The 24,661-nt window shown below is 37.2% G+C and overlaps 2 protein-coding genes across 4 annotated transcripts in view; one reads left to right on the forward strand and one right to left on the reverse strand.

The window, feature by feature from the left end:
* The window catches only part of LOC131425912 (glutamine-dependent NAD(+) synthetase), a 151,112-nt gene that overhangs the window by 24,521 nt on the left and 101,930 nt on the right, over window positions 1-24,661 (forward strand). The window lies entirely within an intron of this gene.
* The window catches only part of LOC131425911 (cytosolic carboxypeptidase Nna1-like), a 113,678-nt gene that overhangs the window by 24,285 nt on the left and 64,732 nt on the right, over window positions 1-24,661 (reverse strand). For 2 of the 3 annotated variants that reach the window (XM_058588199.1, XM_058588197.1), the window contains exons 3-6: window positions 20,885-21,037; window positions 18,824-19,620; window positions 3,588-3,740; window positions 3,187-3,487 (exon numbers count right to left, since the gene is read on the reverse strand). In XM_058588199.1, the coding sequence (XP_058444182.1) occupies window positions 3,187-3,487; window positions 3,588-3,740; window positions 18,824-19,620; window positions 20,885-21,037 (1,404 nt within the window). The remainder of the gene's footprint in view (window positions 1-3,186; window positions 3,488-3,587; window positions 3,741-18,823; window positions 19,621-20,884; window positions 21,038-24,661) is intronic. The other variant, XM_058588200.1, reaches the window with a different exon arrangement.

The following is a 24,661-nucleotide window of genomic DNA, read 5'->3' on the forward strand; positions in this document are numbered from 1 at the left end:
TTTTTTTATTTAGCTCAAATTATGCATAAGCATTATGTATGGACAAACAAAACAATTTGCATCATCAGTTTCCCATTTTAACTCTAGCCTTACTTTTGAGAAGGAACTAAAGGAAAATCCCATGAAATTTTTCAATAATATATATCTTAGAAACAGTAGGTCCGGTCGATTTGGTATCTTCTCCAATGTTTTAGATAATCATAAGGACTACGATAAAAATGTTTTAAAAATAACAGTTAAAATTCAAGTATCGCAAAAAATGTATTTTGAATTTTTTAATTTTTTTGATATGATGTAACTGAAGTCCAAAATAAAATACTGTCAAATTTTTACAATGGAGAATAATATTCGATATCCAGAAATCATGAAAATTTCTAGTTAATATTTTTCTACTAAATTTTATAAAAGATTTCCAACAAGAAATATGTTAATCAAAATTTTTCTAGATGTAATCTAGATGATTATTATTTTTTCTGCTTAGCAAAAAATTTAAAATCTGCAATTCATACAAAATAAAATTCAATAGTAGAATAAATTTCTTTCGGGTTAAATCTTTTTTCGAATAAACTCAAATCACTATCCGGAAATCGTCACAAAAAATAAAAATTTCCCAAAATTTTTATTTTCAAACCGCTATATTTCGAGAACGGTAGCATATAGCAAAATTTTGATGAAAATCTTTGTCATGGAAAATTTAGCGTTCTTTCATAATTTCTTTATAGTTTTCAAATATTTACATTATTTTAAAAATATGTTACTTTTTCAAATATTATTTTTTCATTCTAAAAGTTTGACAGTATTTTATTTAGGACTTCAGCTTCAACATATCAAAAAATAAATATAATCAAAAACACATATTTTGAGATATTTGAATGTCAAGTGTTACTTATAAAATAAAATAAAAAAAATCAAACAAAATTTTTTTTCAACAGTACCAATTTTTTTTTACATTGTCCTTATACCCAAAACATGCAAACAAATCGATCGGACCCACTGTTTCGGAAACAAACATTATTGAAATTGAAAGGATGTTTACTTAGTCCCTTCTCAGCCTAGAGTAAAAATGATGCAAATGCAAATTGTCTCTTTTGATCATAAAGAATGCATATGCATAAGAAAGTCGACTTTCGATTTCGTATGAAATTGCTCCACTTAAAAAATGTACTCTTTCTAAAGCATGGACTTTTTCTTTTCTTGTACCAATATTTAAATCTGGTGCAAAATCTAACATTCGGAACTACCGTGAAATATTCATTATCTCTTGCATTCCAAATAATTTATTTGAAGAAATTGTAAAAGAGAAACCAATTGAAGGATGTAATAACTAACAAACAGCATGACTTTTTCAAAGGCCGCTCAACTACAACAAATCTCCTAGGCATTGTGACATTCACTCTGAACGCAACGGACGCTGGCAACCACGTAAAAACTCTTTACACCGACATTAGTGAAGCTTTCGACCGTACTACAAAAATATGGCATAGAACATAGCCTTCTGGAATGACTCCAATCATACTTAACGAATCGTTTACAAGTAGTTCGCTTCCAAAACATAAACTCTGAGCCAATTGATGTAACATCTGGCGTACCTCAAGGCTCTCACCTAGGGCCTCTTCTTTTCATTTTACATATAAACGACATTTCCCTCAAAAATCTAAAAGTGCTTATATATGCAGACGACTCTGCAGAAACTCTTCATGGAAATTTAGAATATCAACGACGCTGTAATATTTTAGAACGAAATCAATCTATTCCACATTTGGTGCTGCAAAAGTCTACTCCAATTCATTGTATAAAAATGTAACTCAATTACTTTCAGTAGGAAAAACGAAACCCATTCAGTAGACATATTTTTAGGAAATCAAAAAATAGAAAAAAGTCAAATTGTTCCTGATTTAGGTGTAATCTTGGACTCTAAGATAACATTTGTAGAATATTACAATACAATTATCAATAAAACAAATAGTATGCTGGGCTATATCTAAAGCTTTAGTCATAACTTTTAAGTTTTCGCTTGATGCCAAACCTAACCCAGTTTCCATCCTAACTACTGTCAAACCGTTTGTTTGAAGCTAGTTTCGGACCTAGTTTTAATGTTGTTGAACTGAAAATCGAGTCAGTTTCGAACCTGGTTTTTGTATCAGGTTTGCTCAAACCCCCGTTGATAAGTGCGAAACCAACACAGTTTCGTGAAAAGTGTTTGTTTGATGAAACTACCCTGGGTCAGTTTCAGTTTTTCCAAGCGAAAACAACATTACAGAACGCCGTGACTACAGTGCTTTATTTTATCAGTGACATTATCTCTCAACGCATCAATCAGCTCCATTATATTAAATTTTTATATATTTAGCCGTCAATTACGAATCGGGAAATTATTTTTATTGGAACTACTCTACACTGACAAGTCGAAGACGAAACGTAAAGAATAGTCATTGTAAACCATTTATATGAGGTCTACACGGATAAAAATCTATTACCGGTACCATGATTTTTTAATCATGAGATCATGAACCATGCCTTCTCGTGAAATTTTATTAGCAAAATGATTGATATCATGAAAATTTTCATGAAAGATGTGTTATTGTTCATGATACCAATCGTTTTGCTCATGAAACCATGACTTATTGTTCATGATAGATATGATTACTGATTTCATGATTTTTAATCATGATACCGGTAATGGATTTGTACCGGTGTACATTTACTTGACGAAATAAATAAATTTTCTTTTTCAATCGATTTACAATCCAATACAAAAAGGGAACTTGGAGTACAATGAATTTTGTTGAACTTTACCACTAAATAAACTATCTTTCAGATTTTTATTCGCTAAAACGTGGAAGAGAAAATTGTTTTCGTTTTTCTTGCTTGAGTGTCAAAAAATTTCTTCTTGAATTGGCCAGGAAATACAAATAAAAAAAATTTGCTTTTCATTCAAGAAATTGGCTCAGCTGCTGAATTCATTGAGAAGAAAACACCATTTTGGCGAAGTGAAAGACATTTTAAGATTTTTTCCTCGTCAAGAAAATTGTAATAAATGTCTTCTGCCACCGGAATTCGACTGCTGGCTTCTAAGACTAGCACCATATGCATTGAACCGCCAACCCGGGCAACCAGTAGTAAACATTTTCTTTGAGTTTCTATATTAGGGTCAAGGAAGTGTTTTTGAAGAATCATTAAACCTACCTTCTGATTGTCGTCTTCGTGGGTGGTCGGTGCCGTCACGGTCAGATAGTAGACGTTGTTCCCGGCCAGTGAACGGCACAGCAGCCGCAACTTACAGAACTTGGACTTGACCGGATTTCGCTGGATGCTCATCAGGTAATCCTGCAGATCGGAGTAAGTGTACGGGTAGCTGTGCGCAAAGTAAACCGTATCGTCGTCATACTTGAACTCGATGTTGAACGACAGTGTGAACGAACTGTTACCCATGTAGTCGTCATCGTCGTCGTCCATCATCCGGTGGTGGTAGCCACTGTGGCCGTAACTGTAATTTCGACCGATAGAAAAGAAAGAAAAAAAAAAGAATCTCAATAACTCTGGCTGATCTGATGCAGCTTTGGCTTTGGCGATGGCCCAGAACCTACCCGTTGTCACTGTCGTTCCGGAAGTAAGCGATATTCTCGCCACACCGCTGCCAACCAACGTGGTTGTACTCGGCGTCCAGCGTGGAGTACAGTAACGGTCGCATGCCCTCTTTGTACAGACTGTCCGGTTTCGTCAGGTTTATTATCGAAAACCTGCCACGAGAGAGAGAGACGAAACGAAACGAGGTTAGAGGTAAAGGTGCAAATAAAGAAAAAAAAATGATAAATTATGATACAAGACAAATTATGGTACAATGCTGACACTGTCAAGATGTTTCAGCTCCCGTTTCGGCACAGTAAAAAAATCGAAAGCTGTTCCGGCGAATATAATGCAAATTCACTGTCGATTATTTGACTCGGCAGCCGCCGTGATAAATGGTTTTCGTTTTCCGCGGCGGGCTTCTCCGGTTGCTCCGCGATATTCCAACGATCCGGTGAACATGAGGAGCATAATTACGGGTTAGCCGGTAGGGTGTAGAAAAAAAATCTGACTGATTTTGACTGATACTACGCACGCCGTCAGCGAAGAAGACACGAAGGACCGGTAAATTGGTCTTGTACTGACAAAAAAAAAATACACAAAAAGTTGCAACCAGCAGATCAAACTAATTATGATGCGATATTCGGAGCTGCCGATTTCCGTGCTCAGAATAAATTTGTTTTTTTCCGTTTCGCTCGGGTGAATATTTATCATGAAATGAGCATCTTTTTGGCATTCTGACAGAGTAGCAAAACAAAAAATGTTCTGCTTTTGTTTGTACGATAAACGGATTCTTATCAACTTGCTCTCGGGAAAGAGCCAACAGAAATTACTTTTTTTTTTCATCTCTCGGTATTGTCAGTCATGCTTCACGGAAAACCTAGTGCACAAAAAAAATATAATTGATCAAAATTTGAAAAGTTGAGTTTTCGCAGATGGCTTTGATCGAAAATGGCAGCTGAGTCAGTGCTGTGTTTTTTTTCTTTCTTTCTTTGTTTGACAAAAACCATCGTAAATTCGCGCACCGCACGCTCCAAGTCCGAACGGATAACACATCAAACCGGACAAATTGAAGTCATCCATAAACCGGCAGTAACGTGTGAAATACAACCTCGTATTCTCGGCCTTCCGACGGCTTCCCACAGAGAACCAACAACCGCTGGTAAAGGTGAAAATTCTCCGATTGCCCCACCAAACTGACGAGCATGCAACAAGTGGCCGCTTTCGTTGAATTGAAAATATTTACGATGCCAACTAGGCCGATATTGTCCGTAGAGACCAGCATTGGCTGGTGTGTCTGAAAGTCTGAACTCCATGAGTTGATTTGAAAAATTGGTCTAGACAAATGTGATTTTTCCTCCGGCGGTAAAAATACCAAAAAAAAAGTTTCGCGTACGGCAGAAGCCCGCCGCCCGCTCCTTCATTAGAAGAAGGTAGCTATTTTTAAATGAATACTTTTTTTTTGCTATCGCGGGAAAATTGCGTTTTGTGTATTTGTACTTCTTGTGAAACTTTTTTTTTCTCTCCACCGCCCGTAAATTGCAACCGTCACGAATGTTTGCAGATTGTGCGGTTTTACTCATAATTCGATGGAATGTTTTTTTTTGGTTGGCTCCACGACAATGTTTATATTTTGTTGAAAGTTTGTCGACCGTAACTTGGAGTGGTTTTGATCATTTTTTTTATCAATCACATTTTAATCTATCCTTTCCATTCCTTTCTATTTTTCTTTATAAACGTCATAACATATCACTCAATAAGTCGTGTGACTTACTAAGAAAAACTATTTTCTGACATCAAAACATCAAAATCAACTGAATCTATTAACAGACCCTGTTGCACGTTTGCTAGCTTCAGTCTATGATAATCCATGAACGGGGACACAACGAGTGCGCAGGCCGCCATCTACGTCAAGACAGTGGAACTACACCCGGCATTACTCAACTGGTACTTCAGCCAATAGCGAATTTGACGTTCCATTCCTCAAGCTTAAATACAGAAAAAAACAACTTCTTCTTCGTAGTGTGAGTTTCGTTTCAAACAAGACCGATTGCGTCAACCAGCTGCTGGTCGTTTGCATTAGAGAAAAAGAAGACGAAAAGTGGACAACGAAGTGATTTGCAAACCAATAACAAATTTTATTATTAAAACCGAACATCTCAATGGTAGAAATTAACATTGTTTTGTTTGATATAAGAGTTGAAATATCAAAATTCATAACAAAGAGAATGAGAAAATGTCAACAAAACATAAAATTCTGTCGTTGTAATATCAAACCAAAAACAAAATGTTTAGAGAAGAAGAAACGTCAAGACAAGATATGATGGTAAAATTTGTTATTATTTTGATCTTTGTTTGCCATTTACATCTACCCGGAATGTTATCCAAAGAGCTATTAGAATTGCTTCTTTGCGAATAGAAGGTAAAAATCATCAATTTAGTGCAAATCTTGAATAATTTGATTAGCTTTGTGCACTTTTCGCTGTACGAAATTTGCATCAGACGAGTGCAAATGACGCTAGCATTTGGCTGCATCGCGTTCGAGAACAATGTTCCGAACAATGTTTAATATAGTAGAGAATTCCACAATTTGGTCCTTCTGAAAGCCAGAAATGAATCGCGTAAAGCATTTTGATAATTTCTTTAAATGAAATATGCAAATTCGAAATGAAATATTCGACAGCAAAATTGCTATTTTTGTGGCCGTTAGGACCGCCCATTTGTGAAAAAGCTTCAAATGAAATCACGTAAAAAGTCGGCATGGTGACCAGTTCGAGCGATTGCGTCTTCCAGCTGCTGGTCGTTTGCATTGAAGCGAAAGAAAACGAAAAGTGGACAACGATGGGGACCATTATACAAAATCAGTCGCTCTACTGGCTCCTAATGTTATCTAAAGAACTATTTAGATTACTTACTGTGCAAATCGAAGGTGAAAATCATCAGTTTTGTGAAAAATGTAGAATAATTTGATTAGCTTTGTGCATTTTTCGCTGTGCGAAATTCGCACCAAACGAGCGCAAATAAAGCCTAACTAGCATTGGATTGCATCGCGTTCGAGAAAAATGTTCCGAACAGTGTTTAATATCGAAGAGAATTCCACAATTTGGTCCTTCTGAAAGCCAGAAAATAATCCCGTACATCATTTTGATAGTTTCTTTCAATGAAATATGCAAATCCGAAATGAAATAATCGACATCAAAATTCTGTGTTTTGTTATTTTTGTGGCCGTTAGGACCACCCATTTGTGAAAAAGCTACAAAGGAAATCACGTAAAAAGTCGGCATTGTAAGCAGTTCGAGTGATTGCGTCATCGAACTTCTGGTCGTTTGCATTGGAGAAAGAGATAACGATGGGGAACATTATACAAAATCAGCCGTTCTTATGACTCTAAATTTTATTTAAAGAACTATTGAGATTACTTCTTTGCAAATCGGAGATAAAAATCATCAGTTTGGTTCAAATCTAAAATAATTAGATCATGTTTGTGCTATTGTCGCAGTGCGAAATTCGCACCAAACGAGTGCTAATAAAACTAGCATTTGGCTGATTCGCGTTCGAGAAAAATGTTCGAAGTGTTTAATATCGTAAAGAATTCCACAATTTGTCCCTTTTGAAAGCCAGAAATTAACCGCAAAGAATTTTTTTGCCAAATATGTTAAAAATGCATCAAACGTTGAGATCTGGAAAAAATCGACGTCGGACTTCGAGAGTTTAAGACCGCGTAACTTCGCAAATCCGCGTAAAAAAAATCGCTAAACAGAAAAAAAAAATTCTGCATCGACTAATAACTCCGGAGCAGAAAAACCGCAAAACTGAAAAAAATTTGTCTCTGGCAAATGTCTTAGAAATTCATCAAACGTCCAGATTTGGTATAATCTCAAAAAAATTTTTTTTTAAATTCGACTTTGGAACTTTTGAATTTTGAGATTTCCGAAATCGATTTTTTTATGCCAAATGTCTAAGAAATGCATGAAAGCGACCTGAACTATACGGTGGATGAGGAAGCAATTCGAAGTGTAATTCGTTCGAACTCAGCCATCGTTGCAATCGACTTTCGAATCGGTGCATTGTCTTGGTGGAACACTGTTTTTTATCGACATATGAGATCGTTTGATCGTTGATTCTCTGGCAGTAGTCCGCTTAGATGGCAAAGCCAAGTATTGGCATTAAATGATCCATGTTTCATCCATTGTCACATATCGACGCGAAAAATCTGATTTCTTATTTGTAAACATGGTCAAACACTGTTCTGAATCATCAACACGTTGTTGTTGTGGATCGACTGTGAGTAAACGCGTCATATGTGTGTCAGTCAGCCGACTTTTTAAGTGATGTATTTAGTGGACTGTAATACAATCTGACGAATCGAAGTTTATAAGTTGCTCTAGCAGTTCATTTTGAACTGCGTGCACTAAGTTAATGTAACTTTACGTCCAAGCGGGAATGGCAGAGTGTTTTTGGTCATTCTTGTAAAATACAGTCATTTACGACGTTCTTACAAATTGAGTTAGATAGGGACTTACGTTACGTTACCTGTAAATTACTTTTTCCCTTTCTGATATAGAAAGAATAGACCGAGACCCGAATGTCCGAGTACAATATACCATTCGAATCAGTTCGTCTAGATCGCAAAATGTTTGTGTGTGTATGTGCAAAAATGCACTCGAATTTCTTGGAGATGGCTTAACCGATTTTCACAAGCTTAGATTTATAAGAACTTTATTTTTATACTTACATAGAACGCCGTTAAATTTTATCCGGATCCGAGTTTCGGTTCCGGATTGACTGAGCAATATGTGCAAAAAAATAAAACAAAAACGTAATTTTCTCAGAGATGACTCAACCGATTTTAACCAAATTATATTCCAATGAAAGAACGAATATAGAATTTTATTTTGATACAACCTCAACCGATCATATGCATATAACAAAATCATAACACAAGTATATTAACAGTTGATATGTATAACAATTTGTGTTATTTTGAGAAATTTAGCAAATGAAAACAGTTGAAAGTTAAAACTTATGATAACAATATAATAACAAAATCAGATATGATGATTTTCATTTGCAAGACTCATGATAAAGTTCATTAATTGATTAATGAGTTTTTCCGTTGCTTTATATCGAAATATAATGATCAGAATTTCAAAAAACTAAAAGAAAAAATCAGATTATTCTTTTAATAAAAAAATCTTTCAACAATGTTGGATCGAAACGATGCTTAAAGTTAGATGTGATATAGTTTTTCTGTGTTAAATTTGCTATCTAATTTATTAGAACTTTTGTTATAAATCTCTGTTTTCGGACCTCTGTAGTTATATCAAATTCAATAATAATTGTGATACAAACGTTTCAAAATCTGTTACGATTTTGTTCCCACTAGAGTCTTTTTTGTTATGATTTTTGTTATTTTAACAGCTTACCAAAAAAAAGGGACGACTATGCGAACGCTTCTCACCCATCGAAGCCAGAATATGAGATCAGATACTAGTCGTAATTTTTAATCACAACAACGTTCGGTCACATGTAGCGGAACCAGTCCAAAACTACTTGAGTAGTAGTGAATGCGGAATACTAAGTCAACGACAACCACTTGTTTCGGTCGATGCAGAACGCTCTTATCGAGTTTAAATTAAGTAAAATATTGAGATTTCAAAAATACGAATGAACATATTTAATAATCAGTGAAGGAAGAATTCTTGTCAGTTTACCAAGTATGCAAATTTTAAACCAGGAAAATGAATATGATTAAAGTCAACCCAGTTTACGGTACAATTGTTTTGCATTTCATGTTGATTTTGGCGAACGTGTTTCTAGCCGTAAACAAATGGTGATTGCTGATTTGAATTCTTTTTACTGCAATTGTGTTTAATTCCGAGAATTTGAATAAGATCACAGAACAGAGAAAACATATTGATTAAAAAATTTGCGTCTTTTTTTATCGTTGCACACACTTTTAGATTGGCAATCGTCAAAAGACCTTCAACCGAGGTAATGATGAATCAATAAAACGAATGCAGGATTTTTTTCCCCGTTGTGGCAAATGCTTGCCAATTATTTCGGCTTCTATCGGTTAAATTGTTTTAAATGGATTCTCAATGGGAAGAACGCCAATTATAATATTCGCGAAATGGATAAGATCAAGTGAGAATTTTTGTATGCCAAAAAGAGATCAAAATGATTTACGGATCGGTTTTTAATTGTCATGTACATTTACATCTATTGGCGTTTGCTGCATGATTTATGAATACGTATTTTAATCTGTTCAGTTTTGATGCAAACATGATTTGGAAATTTGTCATTTTGCGCCGCGTCCTATTTCTAATTAAGCTGTCAATTACTTGGTCGTGATTCGTAACAACAGCAAACTCTTGTACGTACAGAAAACGATGAAAATCTCTGTAGGAGCAATCAGTGAAACTTCCGAGGGGAAATTTATAATCAAACAGGACAAACATAACCAACTCAATAAAACAAATTAACTCTTGTTATCGAAAGACGTGCTTTCGTGAATAAAGGTAATGACCATTAATTGACTAATTCAAATGCCCGTCTGAGCCCGGCGATTGTTCTAGCAGTTCACTGAAATGTTTATCGAGCATGTGGAAAATATAGAACTCATAACCAATAGGGATCGATGAACTCTTTCGGAATTGCTGTAATGAAACCCAGCTTTCAACTTATCTGTGCTATGATATAGAAATAGAAGTAACGCCTGAAAGTATTCCCAAGTTTCTGACAACAGAGATACTTTTAAACTTTTTCTAAGAGATTCATCAGAGATAGTGTGGCACCACGGTATTGGATGTTTACGGCGTGCGGATGTGATAGCGAAGCATTTAGTTACACTCAGAAGGTATCCAATGTTCGTTGTAGATCCCTACAGTTCTCTCTAGATCGCGCTACCAGCTTTTATGAATTAGCATTCAGACGTTGAAAAACAAGGCAAAAATTGTAGACCCAAGATTGCTTCCTTGAGGCTCTCGCTTCATTGTTGCCCAGCTTGACTCACATTAACCAATTCGACGCACCAATATTGGCTTTAGAGTCATCGACATGCACGCTCGCTTAAATATTCAAAAATACCGAATTGTAGAGAACTTATTCATATTTACATTCCAATCTAAAGTTTAGGTTTGCTTTTCTCATATGAAAGGCTTCGCAATCTCTCTTTTTGCGTTTCACCACCAAAGGGATATATAATTGCTAGAAAACCGGACTTCCGATCGGAGCCCCGGAAAACTTTAGTGTAATATACCATTCGACCCTGGGCAAAAAGAACAATTATTAGAGGTATAAATAAGTTCACGCCATTTCTTTTTTTTCAAAATTTGAAACTTTATTGATAAAATCCTGTTCTAAATCCACCTAGCGGTGGGATAACGCCTTTCTCTTTCGTCGAAACAGTTTCATTAACATATTTTTTGTCTTTTTATCAGTATAATTTCTGTCACTAATTTGGGCTTATTTTTGACAACAATTAATTCAGATTAATTCGAGTAGTTCACAAAGGCATGCTTCAGCGTTTATGTCACATTTTTGGAATTATTTCTCAAAGACATTTGCGTTGCTTTTTCTTATGAGAAGAGTGATGCAAATAAACCTTGTTGAAATCGGTTGAGCCATCTCTGAGAAAATTGAGCAGTAAAAATGTTTTCGAAAAGTACACACATAGACATTTCCCGATCTCGTCTAACTGAGTCGAATAGTATTTAACACTATGGGTGTCCGAGGCCCCGTTCGAAAGTCGGGTTTTCCATCAATTATAATACCTTTTTTATAGAGAAAGGCAAAAATAGTATGTCTGTTTTACCGGTAGAAGTATTTGGTACATGAAGTTTTACATCGGTATGGGACTAATCAAGAAATTGAAAAAAAAATGTGAAGGAATTGCTAGAACTCATAAAACTAAATAAACTTATCGTCTGGTAAACCTCCCCCGATGGTACTAGAACCGATCACAAAACCTCTTAAATGTTTTTGTGGAAATCACTACACCACCGGTATAACTGCACTACCGACTGTGAAAATTGTTTTTTCACCGCGAAGCTTGAAAATCCGATGTAGGTTTATTTTGTCAAATAAATTTCAATTCATTGACTTTTTTTATACTTACGGTCGCACTTACCTTATGATCAAAAAAGAACCGGAATTTTATTTAAAAAAGGCAAAATTTCAATTTTTAATAAATTTCTTCAAAGTACTCTCCTCCTGCGGCAATACATGCATGCCAACGCTTGATTCAATTTTCCATACAAGTTTTATAGGCCGCCGAAGGTATGGCTTTTAGTTCACGCAGCGAATTCTCTTTGATGGTCTCTATGGTTTCAAAACGCGTTCCCCGCAATGGCAATTTGAGTCTGGGGAAGAGGAAAAAGTCACACGGGGCCATATCTGGAGAGTACGGTGCTTGGTTGATGATATTGGTTGAGTTTTTGGCCAAAAACTGCGACACAACCAACGCTGTGTGAGCCGGCGCATTATCGTGAAATTCAGCTTTTTTGGCACCAGAGGAGAAGCGACGCGTTTCAAACCCAAAACATCAGTTAAAATGTGTTCGGCTGATCCATAAGAGATGCCCAACAGCACAGCAATCTCTCTAATCGGTACAGAACGATTTTGCAACACGATTTGCTTCGCCGATTCAATGTTTTCTTCAGTAACAGATGTTGTTGGGCGGCCAGGGATCTCATCATGATCCAAGCTTGTACGACCACCTTTGAAGCGTTTATACCACTCGTATGCCTGTGTTTTTCCTAGACACGATTCACCAAAGGCCTTTTCTAACATTTTCAACGTTTCGGAACACTTAAATCCATTTGCAACGCAAAATTTGATGCACACGCGTTGTTCTCAATTTTCATCCATTACAAAAATCGCCACACGAAAATTTTTCAACTTCTTTGTATAGACGCCAAACAAAAACTAATCGTACGATATGCGTCAAAATTTGACAGAATGTATATAAAAGTGTTGCCAACTTTGAGAGAATAAAAGTTTACCTATTGGACAAGCGCGGGAACTTTAAAATAAAAATTCCGGTTCTTTTTTGATCATAAGGTATCATAAAATAGTTTAAATTTCTATTAATTGGAGCACCGTTTTTTTACCAATACCATACATCAGTAGCTGACTTCCGTAACGGTTTCGTTTTTTATAGCGTGTACGAAATGGAACAAAGCAAGCATCGTTTGTGTTATGTTTTCTTCTTCCACGTTGCACGTACCACTGTGTACCGGTGTTATATTGTCATTCTATATGGCGGTTTGAAAACTTTGACACTCATCGCCGTGTAACTGCGGAACCGGAAGTCGAATTCTGAGACAAACATTAGCTTTGGAGACAATATGAGCTTTAATTTAAACCAAGATTTGTGGAAATCGGTTCAAGCTTCGTTGAGAAATCAAAGTGAGTTCCAATGTTTGGAGTTTTTCTACACTACTTTCGGTGCTTTCGGAACTGGAAAAGGGGGACCAGTAGTGCCGAATTCAGTTTATATGCCCTCCAACTAACAACTTCTGCAAATTAGAAGAAATTATCAGACAGTTTTATGGGATTTGTACCTGTTTTTGATCATCGTTTGTGAAAAAATACTCATGAAATTGGTAATTTTCCACTTATCGCGCTTTAGTTCCGGAACCGAAATTTGAATCCGAATCCGAATTAAAAAGAATACTGACGAATGAAACTGCGAAATGAAAATCTGTGAAAAAGTTACCACAGAGACGGAACTCTTCTATCGGGGAAAATCGTTCTACCAATTGAACCAACCTGCATGAGCCACACACGAAGCAACTTCTTTATTAAACAGAAGAGACCGAGAATTTTGAAGTGTGCATGGGTTCCTCGCCGATAAATTCCTAGACATATTTCAACGGCATATTACCGTGCGTCATTACAGTCAGACACTGAATTGAGATTTTTTGATAAGTCTTTTCTAAAAGAAATAAATCAAAATTAAAACAATGTATCATTATTGCAAAATAAGAAAAAGATTGATACAGAGATCGAAATGAAATTTGCGAAAAAGCATACCCGCGAACCGTACAATTGTTCTGTCTTTCCGTTACGGTTCACTACTTACTCAATTGAATCTCAATTTCATATATAAAGTATTTATAATTTGGGAACGAAAATTTTATTTTTTACTAGCTGATTTACCCGGCGTTGCTCAGAAATGTTTTGTGAAGGCAAGGCCGAAAAAAATTCTAGAAATTTTCCTCCTCATTGATAGTCTGATTGCAATGAAACACAACTTAGACGACAACCCGATTGAACAATACTCCATTCATGTTCAGATTGCGAATGATCAGTGTCAGTTTTATATTTGAACATTTAAAACACCTTTCTTTCTATAAATACCTTCTTAGAAATCTCCGAGTTTCCTATGTATATGTTCTTGTTACGTACTTCCGTTGCTACTCCCTCTTCTTTATAAAATTTTCTATGACATCATTATTTCCACGTAATTGAACGAAGTTTTCCATCTCATAATGATTATTTTTAACGAAAGGCTGTTTAACATCATAACTACATTCGTACTATAGAATAACTTTTTTAATTAATTTATTTTACCCCGGCTTTAATCATTTTGGTCTTTCATCGATGAGGAAAACCTATAGAATAACGATTCAGTTAATAAAAATGTTGTTGTAAACTTATTTCCATCATCTTAAGTGGACAGTTTTCTCAATTCACATAAAAAATGCACACTGATTGTATGATTTCGTCAATTCAAACCAATGTTGAGAATACTTATTCCCCCTACCTCTTGTGAATATTTTGTGAACCTCACTTAGTTGCTAGAAATATGCTGTACTTGTGAAGAAGTACCGATTTTTCGTAAAACCCGATCAATTTCTCCTTACACTTTCCATGTTAACCTTATAATCTATTTTGATTTAACTTTTTTTTTGTCATTGAACTTACTGCAGATCTCCTCCATGATTACCCTGAGTAGTGTAGAGAGTATCTGAGCTTTTAAAAAAATATCGATTCCCACCTTTGGTACATGTGCCAAACTTGGTGGCGATTCGTTTAGTTGTTTCGTAGTTATGCTGAGACATGAATACACTCGCGTTTATAAGCAGACAAAGATTAGTTTTCCTTGGTTCTTTGAATTCCCTGGGAACCAGATCTTTTGAAATTATTTAAAGAAAATTGTGTTGCATTTAAATAAACAACAGCAATACCATCTACCATGACCTTGACTCTCTTATTTTACAAAAAAATTGAGATTAAAATTTATTTTCAAAAACCCCTCCTTCAAGTCTAAATATCGATTCTCTTCAAATTATATAAATTTTGTCATTGACCCCCTCCCTTCTTGTTAAGAACACTTGCTGCACAATATCCTAATGATCATTTCTAAAGAGCAAGAAGAATCTGTGCCAAATTTGATAGCGATCCGTTCAGTAGTTAAAGAGTTTTGCTGTTACAAACATTACATCCTCCTTTTTAGAGACACGTACTACGTTCACCCCACACGAATACCCTTATAATCATATCTAAGATACGCAAAAAGTATCTATGCTCTTCAAGAAGTATCGATTTTCGTCAAATTAAATAAAATTTGTTCATTACCGCTGTTGAGGACACTTGCTACGTTCTCTCCCCCATTTAAATACCCGTACAACTATCTCTGAAGAGCAAAAAACATCTGTGACAAGTGTGATAGCAATCCGTTCAGTAGTTTCGGAGTTATGCCGTGGCAAACATTACACCCCTCTTTTTAAAGACACTTGCAACATCCATACCCCATATAATCATATCTAAGCTATGCGAGGTATCTAAGGTTTCTAAGGTCTTCAAAAATATCGATTTTCGTCAAGTTGTATGATTCTTTTCATGACCCCTCCTTGTTAATGACACTTGGTATGCTCCCTCTCCTATAAAAATACAGTTATGACTATCTCTGAAGAGCTAGAAGTAAATGTGCCAAGTTCGATAGCAATCCATTTAGTAATTTCGGAGTTATGACATTACAAACATTACACCCCTCTTTTTTATGCACTTACTTTATCCACCATATAGTCATATCTAAGGTATACAAAATGTTTCTATGGTCTTCAAAACGTATCGATTCTCGTCAAGTTATATGAATTTTTCCATAAACCTCGCCCTCCCTCCCCTGGTAGTGACACTTGCTACGCTCTCTCCCCTATAAAAAGTACACCTTAAACCATTTCTGAAATACAAGAAGTATATGTGCCAAGTTTGGAGTCAATCCGTTCAGTAATTCCGGAGTTATGCCAATACAAACATTACACCCTCCCCCCCTTTTTAAAGGCACTTGCTACATCCACCCCTCATAAATCATATCTAGTATATGCAAAATGTTTCTCTGGTCTTAAAAAAGTATCGATTCTCGTTAAATTAGACAAATTTTTGCATGATCCCCCTGTTAAGGACACTTACTACGCTCCTTCCCCCAATAAAATACCCTTACGATCTTCTCAGAAGAGCAAGAAGTATCTGTGCCAAGTTTGGTAGCAATCTGTTTAGTAGTTTCGGAATTATGCCGTTTTAAACAATTACACCCCCCTTTTTAAAGGCACTTGCTACATCTTCCCCCCGTATAGTCTTATCTGAGGTATGCAAAATGTTTCTATGGCTTTCAAAACGTATCGATTCTTGCCAAATTATATGAATTATTCCATGACCCCCCCTTGTTTATGACACTTGCTATGCTCCCTCCTCTATAACAATACTCCATAAACCATCTCTGAAATGCAGGAAATACCTGTGCCAAGTTTGGTAGAAATCCGTTCTGCAGTTCCGAAGTTATGGCGTTACAAACATACAAACTTACATCCATTTTTATATAACAGATCGGCTGAAAAGTTCGTATCGTTTCTATGAGAGGGCGCCACTAGAATTAAATCCATACCATTTTCAGTTAGTACCAACCTTCAAAAGATACGTGTATAAATTTGACAGCTGTCTGATTATTAGTTTGTGAGATATTGCATTTTGAGTGAAGCTACTTTTGTTATTGTGAAAAAAATGAAAAAAAAGGAATTTCGTGTGTTGATGAAACACTACTTTTTGATGAAAAAAAGTGCCGCCGATACCAAAAATGGCTTGATGAGTGTTATCCAGACTCTGCACCGGGCGAAGCAACAATTCGTAAGTGGTTTGCAAAATTTCGTACTGGTCATATGAGCACCGAAGACGATGAACGCAGTGGACGTCCAAAAGAGGCTGTTACCGATCAAAACGTGAAAAAAATCCACAAAATGATTTTCAATGACCGTAAAGTGAAGTTGATCGAGATAGCTCACACCCTAAAGATATCAAAGGAACGTGTTGGACATATTATTCACGAATATTTGGATATGAGAAAGCTTTGTGCAAAATGGGTGCCGCGTGAGCTCACAATCGATCAAAAACAACAGCGAATTGATGATTCTGAGCAGTTTGGAGCTGTTATATCGAAATAAAACCGATTTTTTTCGTCGATATATAACAATAGACGAAACATGGCTCCATCACTTCACTCCGGAGTCCAATCGACAGTCAGCTGAGTGGACTGCACGCGATGAACCGAACCCAAAGCGTGGAAAGACTCAACAATCGGCCGGTAAGGTTATGGCGTCTGTATTTTGGGATTCGCATGGTATAATTTTCATCGACTACCTTGAAAAGGGAAAAATCATCAACAGTGACTATTATATAGCGTTATTAGAGCGTTTGAAGGACGAAATTTAAAAAAAACGGCCTCATTTGAAGAAGAAAAAAGTTTTGTTTCATCAAGACAATGCACCGTGTCACAAGTCGATGAAAACCATGCTGAAATTGAACGAATTGGGCTTCGAATTGCTCCCTCATCCACCGTATTCTCCAGATTTGGGCCCCAGTGACTTTTTCCTGTTCTCAGACCTCAAGAGAATGCTCGCTGGTAAAAAATTTAGAAGCAGTGAAGAGGTAATCGCTGAAACTGATGCCTATTTTGAGGCAAAGGACAAATCGTACTACAAAAATGGTATCGAAAAGTTGGAAGATCGCTATAATCGCTGTATCGCCTCTGATGGCAATTATGTTGAATAATAAAATCGAATTTTGGCAAAAAAAATGTGTGTTTCTATTAAACGATACGAACTTCTCAGCCGAACTGTTACATAGATAAATAAATTATGTTACATTGCAAATGTAGGAAACTTATAAGCAAATTTACCGTACATGTACACTGTGTACGGTCACTGATGTTTTTTTTTTAATCTGGCCTGCTATTACAGCAGTTCTGTGTGGTTTCATTTCGTAATTCATCTGCTTGATTTAACTTTCTGTTAATGAGTAGCAAGAAACAGATTCGACTGGAGAGGCACGACTGGAGCCTTCAAACCTTCTCCAATTCGTGCACCTTGCTTTACCATTGAACTTTCCAACAAAAAAAAATCATATTCAGTAGTAATATTTTAAATCATTCTACTCATCTCACAAACAACCGGAAGACGAAACGTAAACGTCACGTATATAATGAAAAAAAAATATTAATAATTCGAGCTACTTTGAAAATACGGAGAAATTACAGACGTCTGTACATGTACTCTGTGTACAGTGACAGCCCTTTCTTAGTATTGCCTGGTGTGTGGTTCCGTATCGCAAATCATCAACCTGATTTAACTTTCTGTTAATGAGAAGATTGAACGAGATCGGTAGGACTTGAACCCGCAAAACTTCTCAAATTCGTTCAGCTGCTCTACCATTGCGTTTTCGTAGAAATTCAAGAAATTCACACATTCGATAGTAATAATTCAAATCGTTCGGTTCATCTCAAAAGCAATATGAAGACGGAACGTTTAGGAAAAAAATCAAAATAGTTATGTACACCCTCGTTGGCGGTTCAATGCATACGGCGCTGGTCTTACGAACCAGTTGTCATATGTTCGAGCCCCGTCCTGGAAGGATTCATAGTGTCAGTAGGATCGTAGTACTAACTATGCAATGATTCTGTACGCTAAGAATCGACTGCGAAGTCTGTGGAAACAGAAAGGCCATATTCCACAAAAGGCATGTAATGCCAAGACTTGACCTTTTAGAGGAAATCTCCGTACATGTACTCTGTGTACGGTCACAAATACCCTTTCACAACTTTACATATCGACGAACTATTTTCCTTAAGATTAGGAGTGATTTCCTTCCCCAATTGCCGGTTATCTTTGTGCCAAAGTTGATGGTTCATTTTTCGGGGAGAAACACCTCGAAACATTTAGCAAAACCTTCAACACACACTTTAAACAAATTCACTCACCTGTAGACGACCTTCGCCTTGGTGTTCTTCACCCGGAAGTAGAACCACTGCGTGTGCCGGTTGGTGTACATGTCCGGCCGGAGGTACAGCTCGTAGTAGGTCGGCGTAATCTTGATAGCCCGGCCGAGGTTGCCGCTTTCGAAGCGCGACTCGAAGATCAGATCGTCCGGATCGAACGCATTCGGGTGCGCCGTCGGTTGGGCCTTCGAGCCACCCACCGTCGAACGGGTAAACTGCGGAACGGGAGGAACGGTAGGACTCGGTGAGCTATCGGTTGACGGGAGAGTGTGCTTGTTGTTCGGGTTCGGGTTGTCGTCGGCGTCTTGGGTGTGGTTGGTGATCGTGGATGTGAGGAGGAGTGGTGGTGGTTCGTCAATCCCGTCGTGTTTGCTCTGTTCGCCTTCCGAGTCGTTGTCGGACTCCGGTTCGCTAGCGTAGAAACTTTGGTCACTTCGGCTAGTCGCTAGATGCTGCGGAACTACTGATGATTTCTTGTCCTGAGCGGGACTTGCCGAGGAAGATGAACAACCGGTTAAGTCCTCTGGTTTGACGGGAAGTTCCGACTGGATCTGATTTAAAGCTAGCTGCTCCAATTGTTTGCGAGTGAAGATTTCCGACTCGTCGTTAATTTCCTCACGCGTCATACCGTCGTCATACTCGCTGGGTTCGTAACGAAGACAGCTGTCATCGTACTCGGCACCGGACGAAGAGTCCTCGTCGGTATCGTTTTCGTAGCCGTAGTATCGCCACTGCGAGTCATCGTCCAGATCCAAAACGGGGCTATAGCGGTACTGATCCTGTTCGAATGGAAAAGCTTTCCGATAGTAATCTACATCATTATCAACCTCATGATCATCGTCATCGTCATTACAGTCACGAAAGATATCGTTACAGTTATCGTTAGTGTATTTCGGTTCAAGCGGGGCTTGGTTTTCAGTTGTCAAAGTTTGCTCAGGTTGCGGGAAATCGTTAAGGGTAGCTTTAGGCTCACTTTGATCGCTATCATCTTCATCATTATCATCATCATCATCATCATCGCAATCAGCATCATCATCACAATCAGCATCATTATGATCATCAACTGAAACGTCGATATCGTTATCGCTGACGCTGATCTCATGTTCCGACGGATTTGGGATTTCACTTTCTAAGGCTTGAGTGAGTAGATAATCAGTAGGTTCGATTTCATCATGTTCATGATCACCATCATCATCAACGAAAACAATATCGATATCGCTGTCGTTATCGTTAGCAAGATCATACTTTGGTGGGATTTGGCTTTCAAACTCCAAAGATTGCACAGGCGGTAGGTATTTGTTAGTGACAATTTCGCTATGTTCATTTTTATCGTTATCATCATCATCATCATTATCATCATCGTTATCGTTGTCGATAGAAAGCTCAGATTCCAAATCAGACACAGGAACAGGACAATTATTAGTTCCGTTTTTAACTTGTTCATCATCATTATCGTCATCATTGTCGTAAGCGAGTTGATGTTTAAACGGGACCTTTGAATCTTGCCAGTGTAGCCAGTAATCATAAGTGTCGTCACAATTATCATCATAATCATCATCATCATTATCTTTACCATCATCAACAACGACACCGATATCGATATCATTATCATCATCGGAATCATTTTCCAGTAGGTTTCGATTATCGCACTCTAAAGCTAGCTGCTGCGGATAGACGTTAGTGGCGCTGGCGGTTTGCGATTCCGGGGATAGCAGCTGGAATGGCGACAGGCTTGGCGAACGGGAGAAGGAAGTCTTTTGTGGAGAATGTGCGTGTGTTACATTAGTTTCCGAAGGTGTGGTGGTGTGTTACAAAAAAAAGATTCTATTTAGAGAATCAGCACTTGCTGGGTACGGTCAACAACAACAAAAGATGGTTGATCAAACTCGAGCAAATGGATCTAATGGATTAGTTGAGTTTTTTGATGGCAGTAGGCGTTAGGTGCGCAACAACAACAACAACAACCACAACCGTCGACAAGCACAAAACAACAAATTCATGGAACATGGCCGAGAGGTAAGGCAAGGCAAGGGAAGAACTTACATAATGAACAGCACTGGTTGGATTGTAGTTGAAAACGATCACTCCGTTTTCTTCCCCCACGGGGCGAGGCTGCAACTCCTTCCCCGTGGGCTGATAGTACGGTTCCGGTGATTCGGGGGCATAGTTTATGTGGTAAACGCGTTCATCAAGGACCTGTCGGAAAGAAAGAGAATGGAAAAAAAAACTTGTCATAATTTTATCTTTTGTGGTATGCAAGGAATCCTCTTAACCCCTCCCGAAATTGGACACTCCCTCGATTTTGTCGTGAATACGACTTACTTTACTATGCGTTTCTCTTTTGTGAGTTATAGACGTTACGAAGCGTTACATGTGTTATTGTTAAGTAAGTTATAGGCGTTACGAAGCGTTACATGTGTTACTTTTTTTGGTGTAAATTATGGACGTTACGAAGCGTTACTTTTTTGTAAGTTATAGGCGTTAAGAACCCTTACACACGGAACGACCTAAATTAGATCTGCGCCTAATTCGTAACAACAAAATTTCCAACAAAATTGTGTTTAGTTGGCGAATATCATGGACACAAACCAGCAATACTTCAATCCAACGCGAAACTCTCATTGACAACTGATTTTGTTATTAAAATCAGAAAATTTGTTTCTGTTTATCTATCCCCATCATTGCTGAAGGACAGCACAGAGAAAACGAAAATGAAGTTGGTTTTATTAACAAGTTTATTAGCCAAAAACTCATGACAAGTGTCAAAGCAAAACAATCCATCAAAAAGCTAAAAAGAACAGTTTTGTTGAAACTGCTTGCAAATTGTTTTGATGTTTTTCGCATGTGTTACAATATATCCATATTTAAATGTCTAAACCTATATGTAAAAATGCCGTAAACTCTTAGTAGTGTGCGCATTTGAAGCGATTGTGCGTAATCATGTTTTTACGCGGAACAGTGAAGTGAGTTTCGGATGTTGCACTCTAATTGTATATGTCAAACGAAGTTTTTTGTTTCTTCCCACCTTCAGGGCTGCGCCGTCCGGTGTACTGCTTGTATTCGGTTTTTGTTTTCCGAGTGCTCAAAGTTCTCAGTGAGAGAGTCGACTTCGCGAAGTCGAATGAAGAAAACAGCGATTTAGAAGAAAAATGTTCAAAAAGAAGTTTATGTTTCGTTTATGTCTTTTTCTCCAATAAAACATCGTATTTATACCTGCCAAACAGAAATTTTTTTCGGTAGTAGTGTGCCATCTAGTGGTTAGTAGTCATTACGGTGTTAACGTTTTTTTCGGTGAAAGTGCGCCATATAGCTGCAAATTGCAGAAGCCAATTCAACCATTTATGTTGGTTGAAAATAACGTTTCATTTCTCTAATTCAACTAAAAAATTAGTTGAATGGAAATAAAGTGTGCCTTAGTTAAGAAATGACAGCACGTTCAATTGGTGAATTCAACTAAAACAATAGCAATTTCAACAAATATTGTATTATTATTAAGCGAATGGGAATTAAAAAATCTAAATTAGCAAAAGTAAGATTTTTTTAGTTGTCTCAAAAAATAACTAACTAAAAACAGAAAATCAACTATTTTTTTCGCCACAATGCTGATTTCGGTCTTTCCGTGCATGCGTTACTTTATTGTAAGTTATATGCATTAGAAAACGTTACATACGTTACTTTGTCATGAGTTATGGGTATTACGAAGCGTTACATACGTTACTTTTTTGTATATTATGGGCGCTACGAAGCGATAGATGCGTTACTTTTCAGTAAGTTATGAGCGTTGCGAAGAGTTACAAGTGTTACTGTTTGGTGAGTCATAGGCGTTACGAAGCGTTACTTCTTTTGTAAGTTAAAGACGTTACGAAGCGTTACTTTTTAGTAAGTTACACGCGTTTTTTGTATGTTATAGGCGTTACGTTACTTTTAAGTATGTTATAAACGTTACGGAGCGTTACATGTGTTACTTTTATGTAAGTTATAAATGCTACGAAGCGTTATATTCGTTACTTTTTCAAAATTTATAGGCGTTGCGAAGCGTTACATGCGGTAATTTTTTAGTGAGTTATAGTTGATACGGAGCATTATTTTTTTCTATGCTATAGGCGTTATTAAGTATTACATGCATTACTTTTTTGTAAGTTATAGGCGTTACGAAGCGTTACATAGGTTACTTTGTTGTAAGTTATATGCATTAGGAAACGTCACATACGTTACTTTTTCATAAGTTATGGGCATTACGAAGCGTTACATACGTTTCTTTTTAATATGTTTTGAGCATTTCGAAGCGTTACATATGTTACTTTTTAGTAAGTTATGAGCATTACGAAGCGTTACAAGTGTTACTGTTTTGTGGGTCATAGGCGTTACGAAACGTTACTTCTTTTGTAAGTTATAGACGTTACGAAGCGATACATGCGTTATTTTTCAGTAAGTTATAGGCGGCACGGAGCGTTACGAAGCGTTACTATTTTTGTATGTTATAGGCGTTATGAAGCGCTTCTCCCGAAATCAGAAACAAAAACAAAAAAAAAATTGAAAAATGTTATGGGCCGATGCTGTAGATTACACCGTGAGATAGAGGTTTTGAGAGTTACGCGATGGTCAAAAGTAGACTGTCGATAGTAGAACAGAGCCAAAACCACATCAAATGGATGAAGGATGAAACCGGGGTAAAATAAATGACAATAATGATAATACATAAAATTGTACTGGACGACCGGAAAGAGAAAGTTTGCGAGCGTGCCTAAGTTTAGCAAGATTCTGCAGATGAGAAAGATATCCTGCCGCTCTGGATCCCGCACATACTTATTTGGGGCTAGAAAGACGAACGCAAGCGCACCTCGGGTACATGTTTGGCTGAATGCATTATTATACGCCAGAGAACAGAATGATTACTCGACAATAGACTGAAGTCGGTACGATTGCTTCGAAGGGCGTCTCAATGGGCCGAAAAAATCACAATGTCGGTTTTCTGGGATCGGCATAGTATACTTTTGGAGGACCATTAGCGTACATTATTCAAGCGATTGAAGACCTAAATCGCTGTGAAATGGCCTTACACGAAGCAGATGAGCATCACCCTCGTTTACCTGATTTGGCTTCCTCGTACTATTATTTGTGCTCAAACGTAAATTTGTCTCTGAGAAATTGATGAAAATTTCGTTTTGGAATTTCAGACCACTACTTTCGGAACCGGAATCCGAAATCAGTACAGCCAAAGTGAATTTGTATGACCATCAACCAATATGACGTATAAATTTAGAAGATGTTTTCCGTTCTCCACGAATCGGCTGTGCTACTCTATGCAGTGAATTGTCGCCATTTAAAGTAGGAATGTTCTCAGAATATACGGTATCATCGCAAGTCTTGTGGATTGTTGTGCTATATCAATATTTAGGAGATCTTAGACATGTGTTACAGAAATACCATGACAGTAAACGTGAAGAAATGTAATACTATAACCTTCTCTCGGGCACAGTCATACATATTATTTGAATACTCCATAATGACAGTTCCAGTGGAAAAGTTTAAAGTGTCTGTTAGAAACGCCGGTAAAAGGCATACCGAGAATCAGGTACATAAATAATCTTCAGTAACATTTTTTTTTTATCTGAGGGTCCCTCCCGAAGCGAAATCCTGGGTACGGGCCTGATTTCAGGTTTAGAATTCAGTTCCAGATAGAGAATCAAGCATTCAGGGAGAGAAGGCGCTTTAACTGGACTATTAGAACAACTTATCTGTTGAAATATGCAAATCGGAAGTGAGTATATACGTTTTAGTACATCGTTCACAGTGTGAACTCCGCACGAATCGAGTGCA

This window comes from Malaya genurostris, chromosome 1, assembly GCF_030247185.1.
Source record: "Malaya genurostris strain Urasoe2022 chromosome 1, Malgen_1.1, whole genome shotgun sequence".
NCBI lineage: Eukaryota > Metazoa > Arthropoda > Insecta > Diptera > Culicidae > Malaya > Malaya genurostris.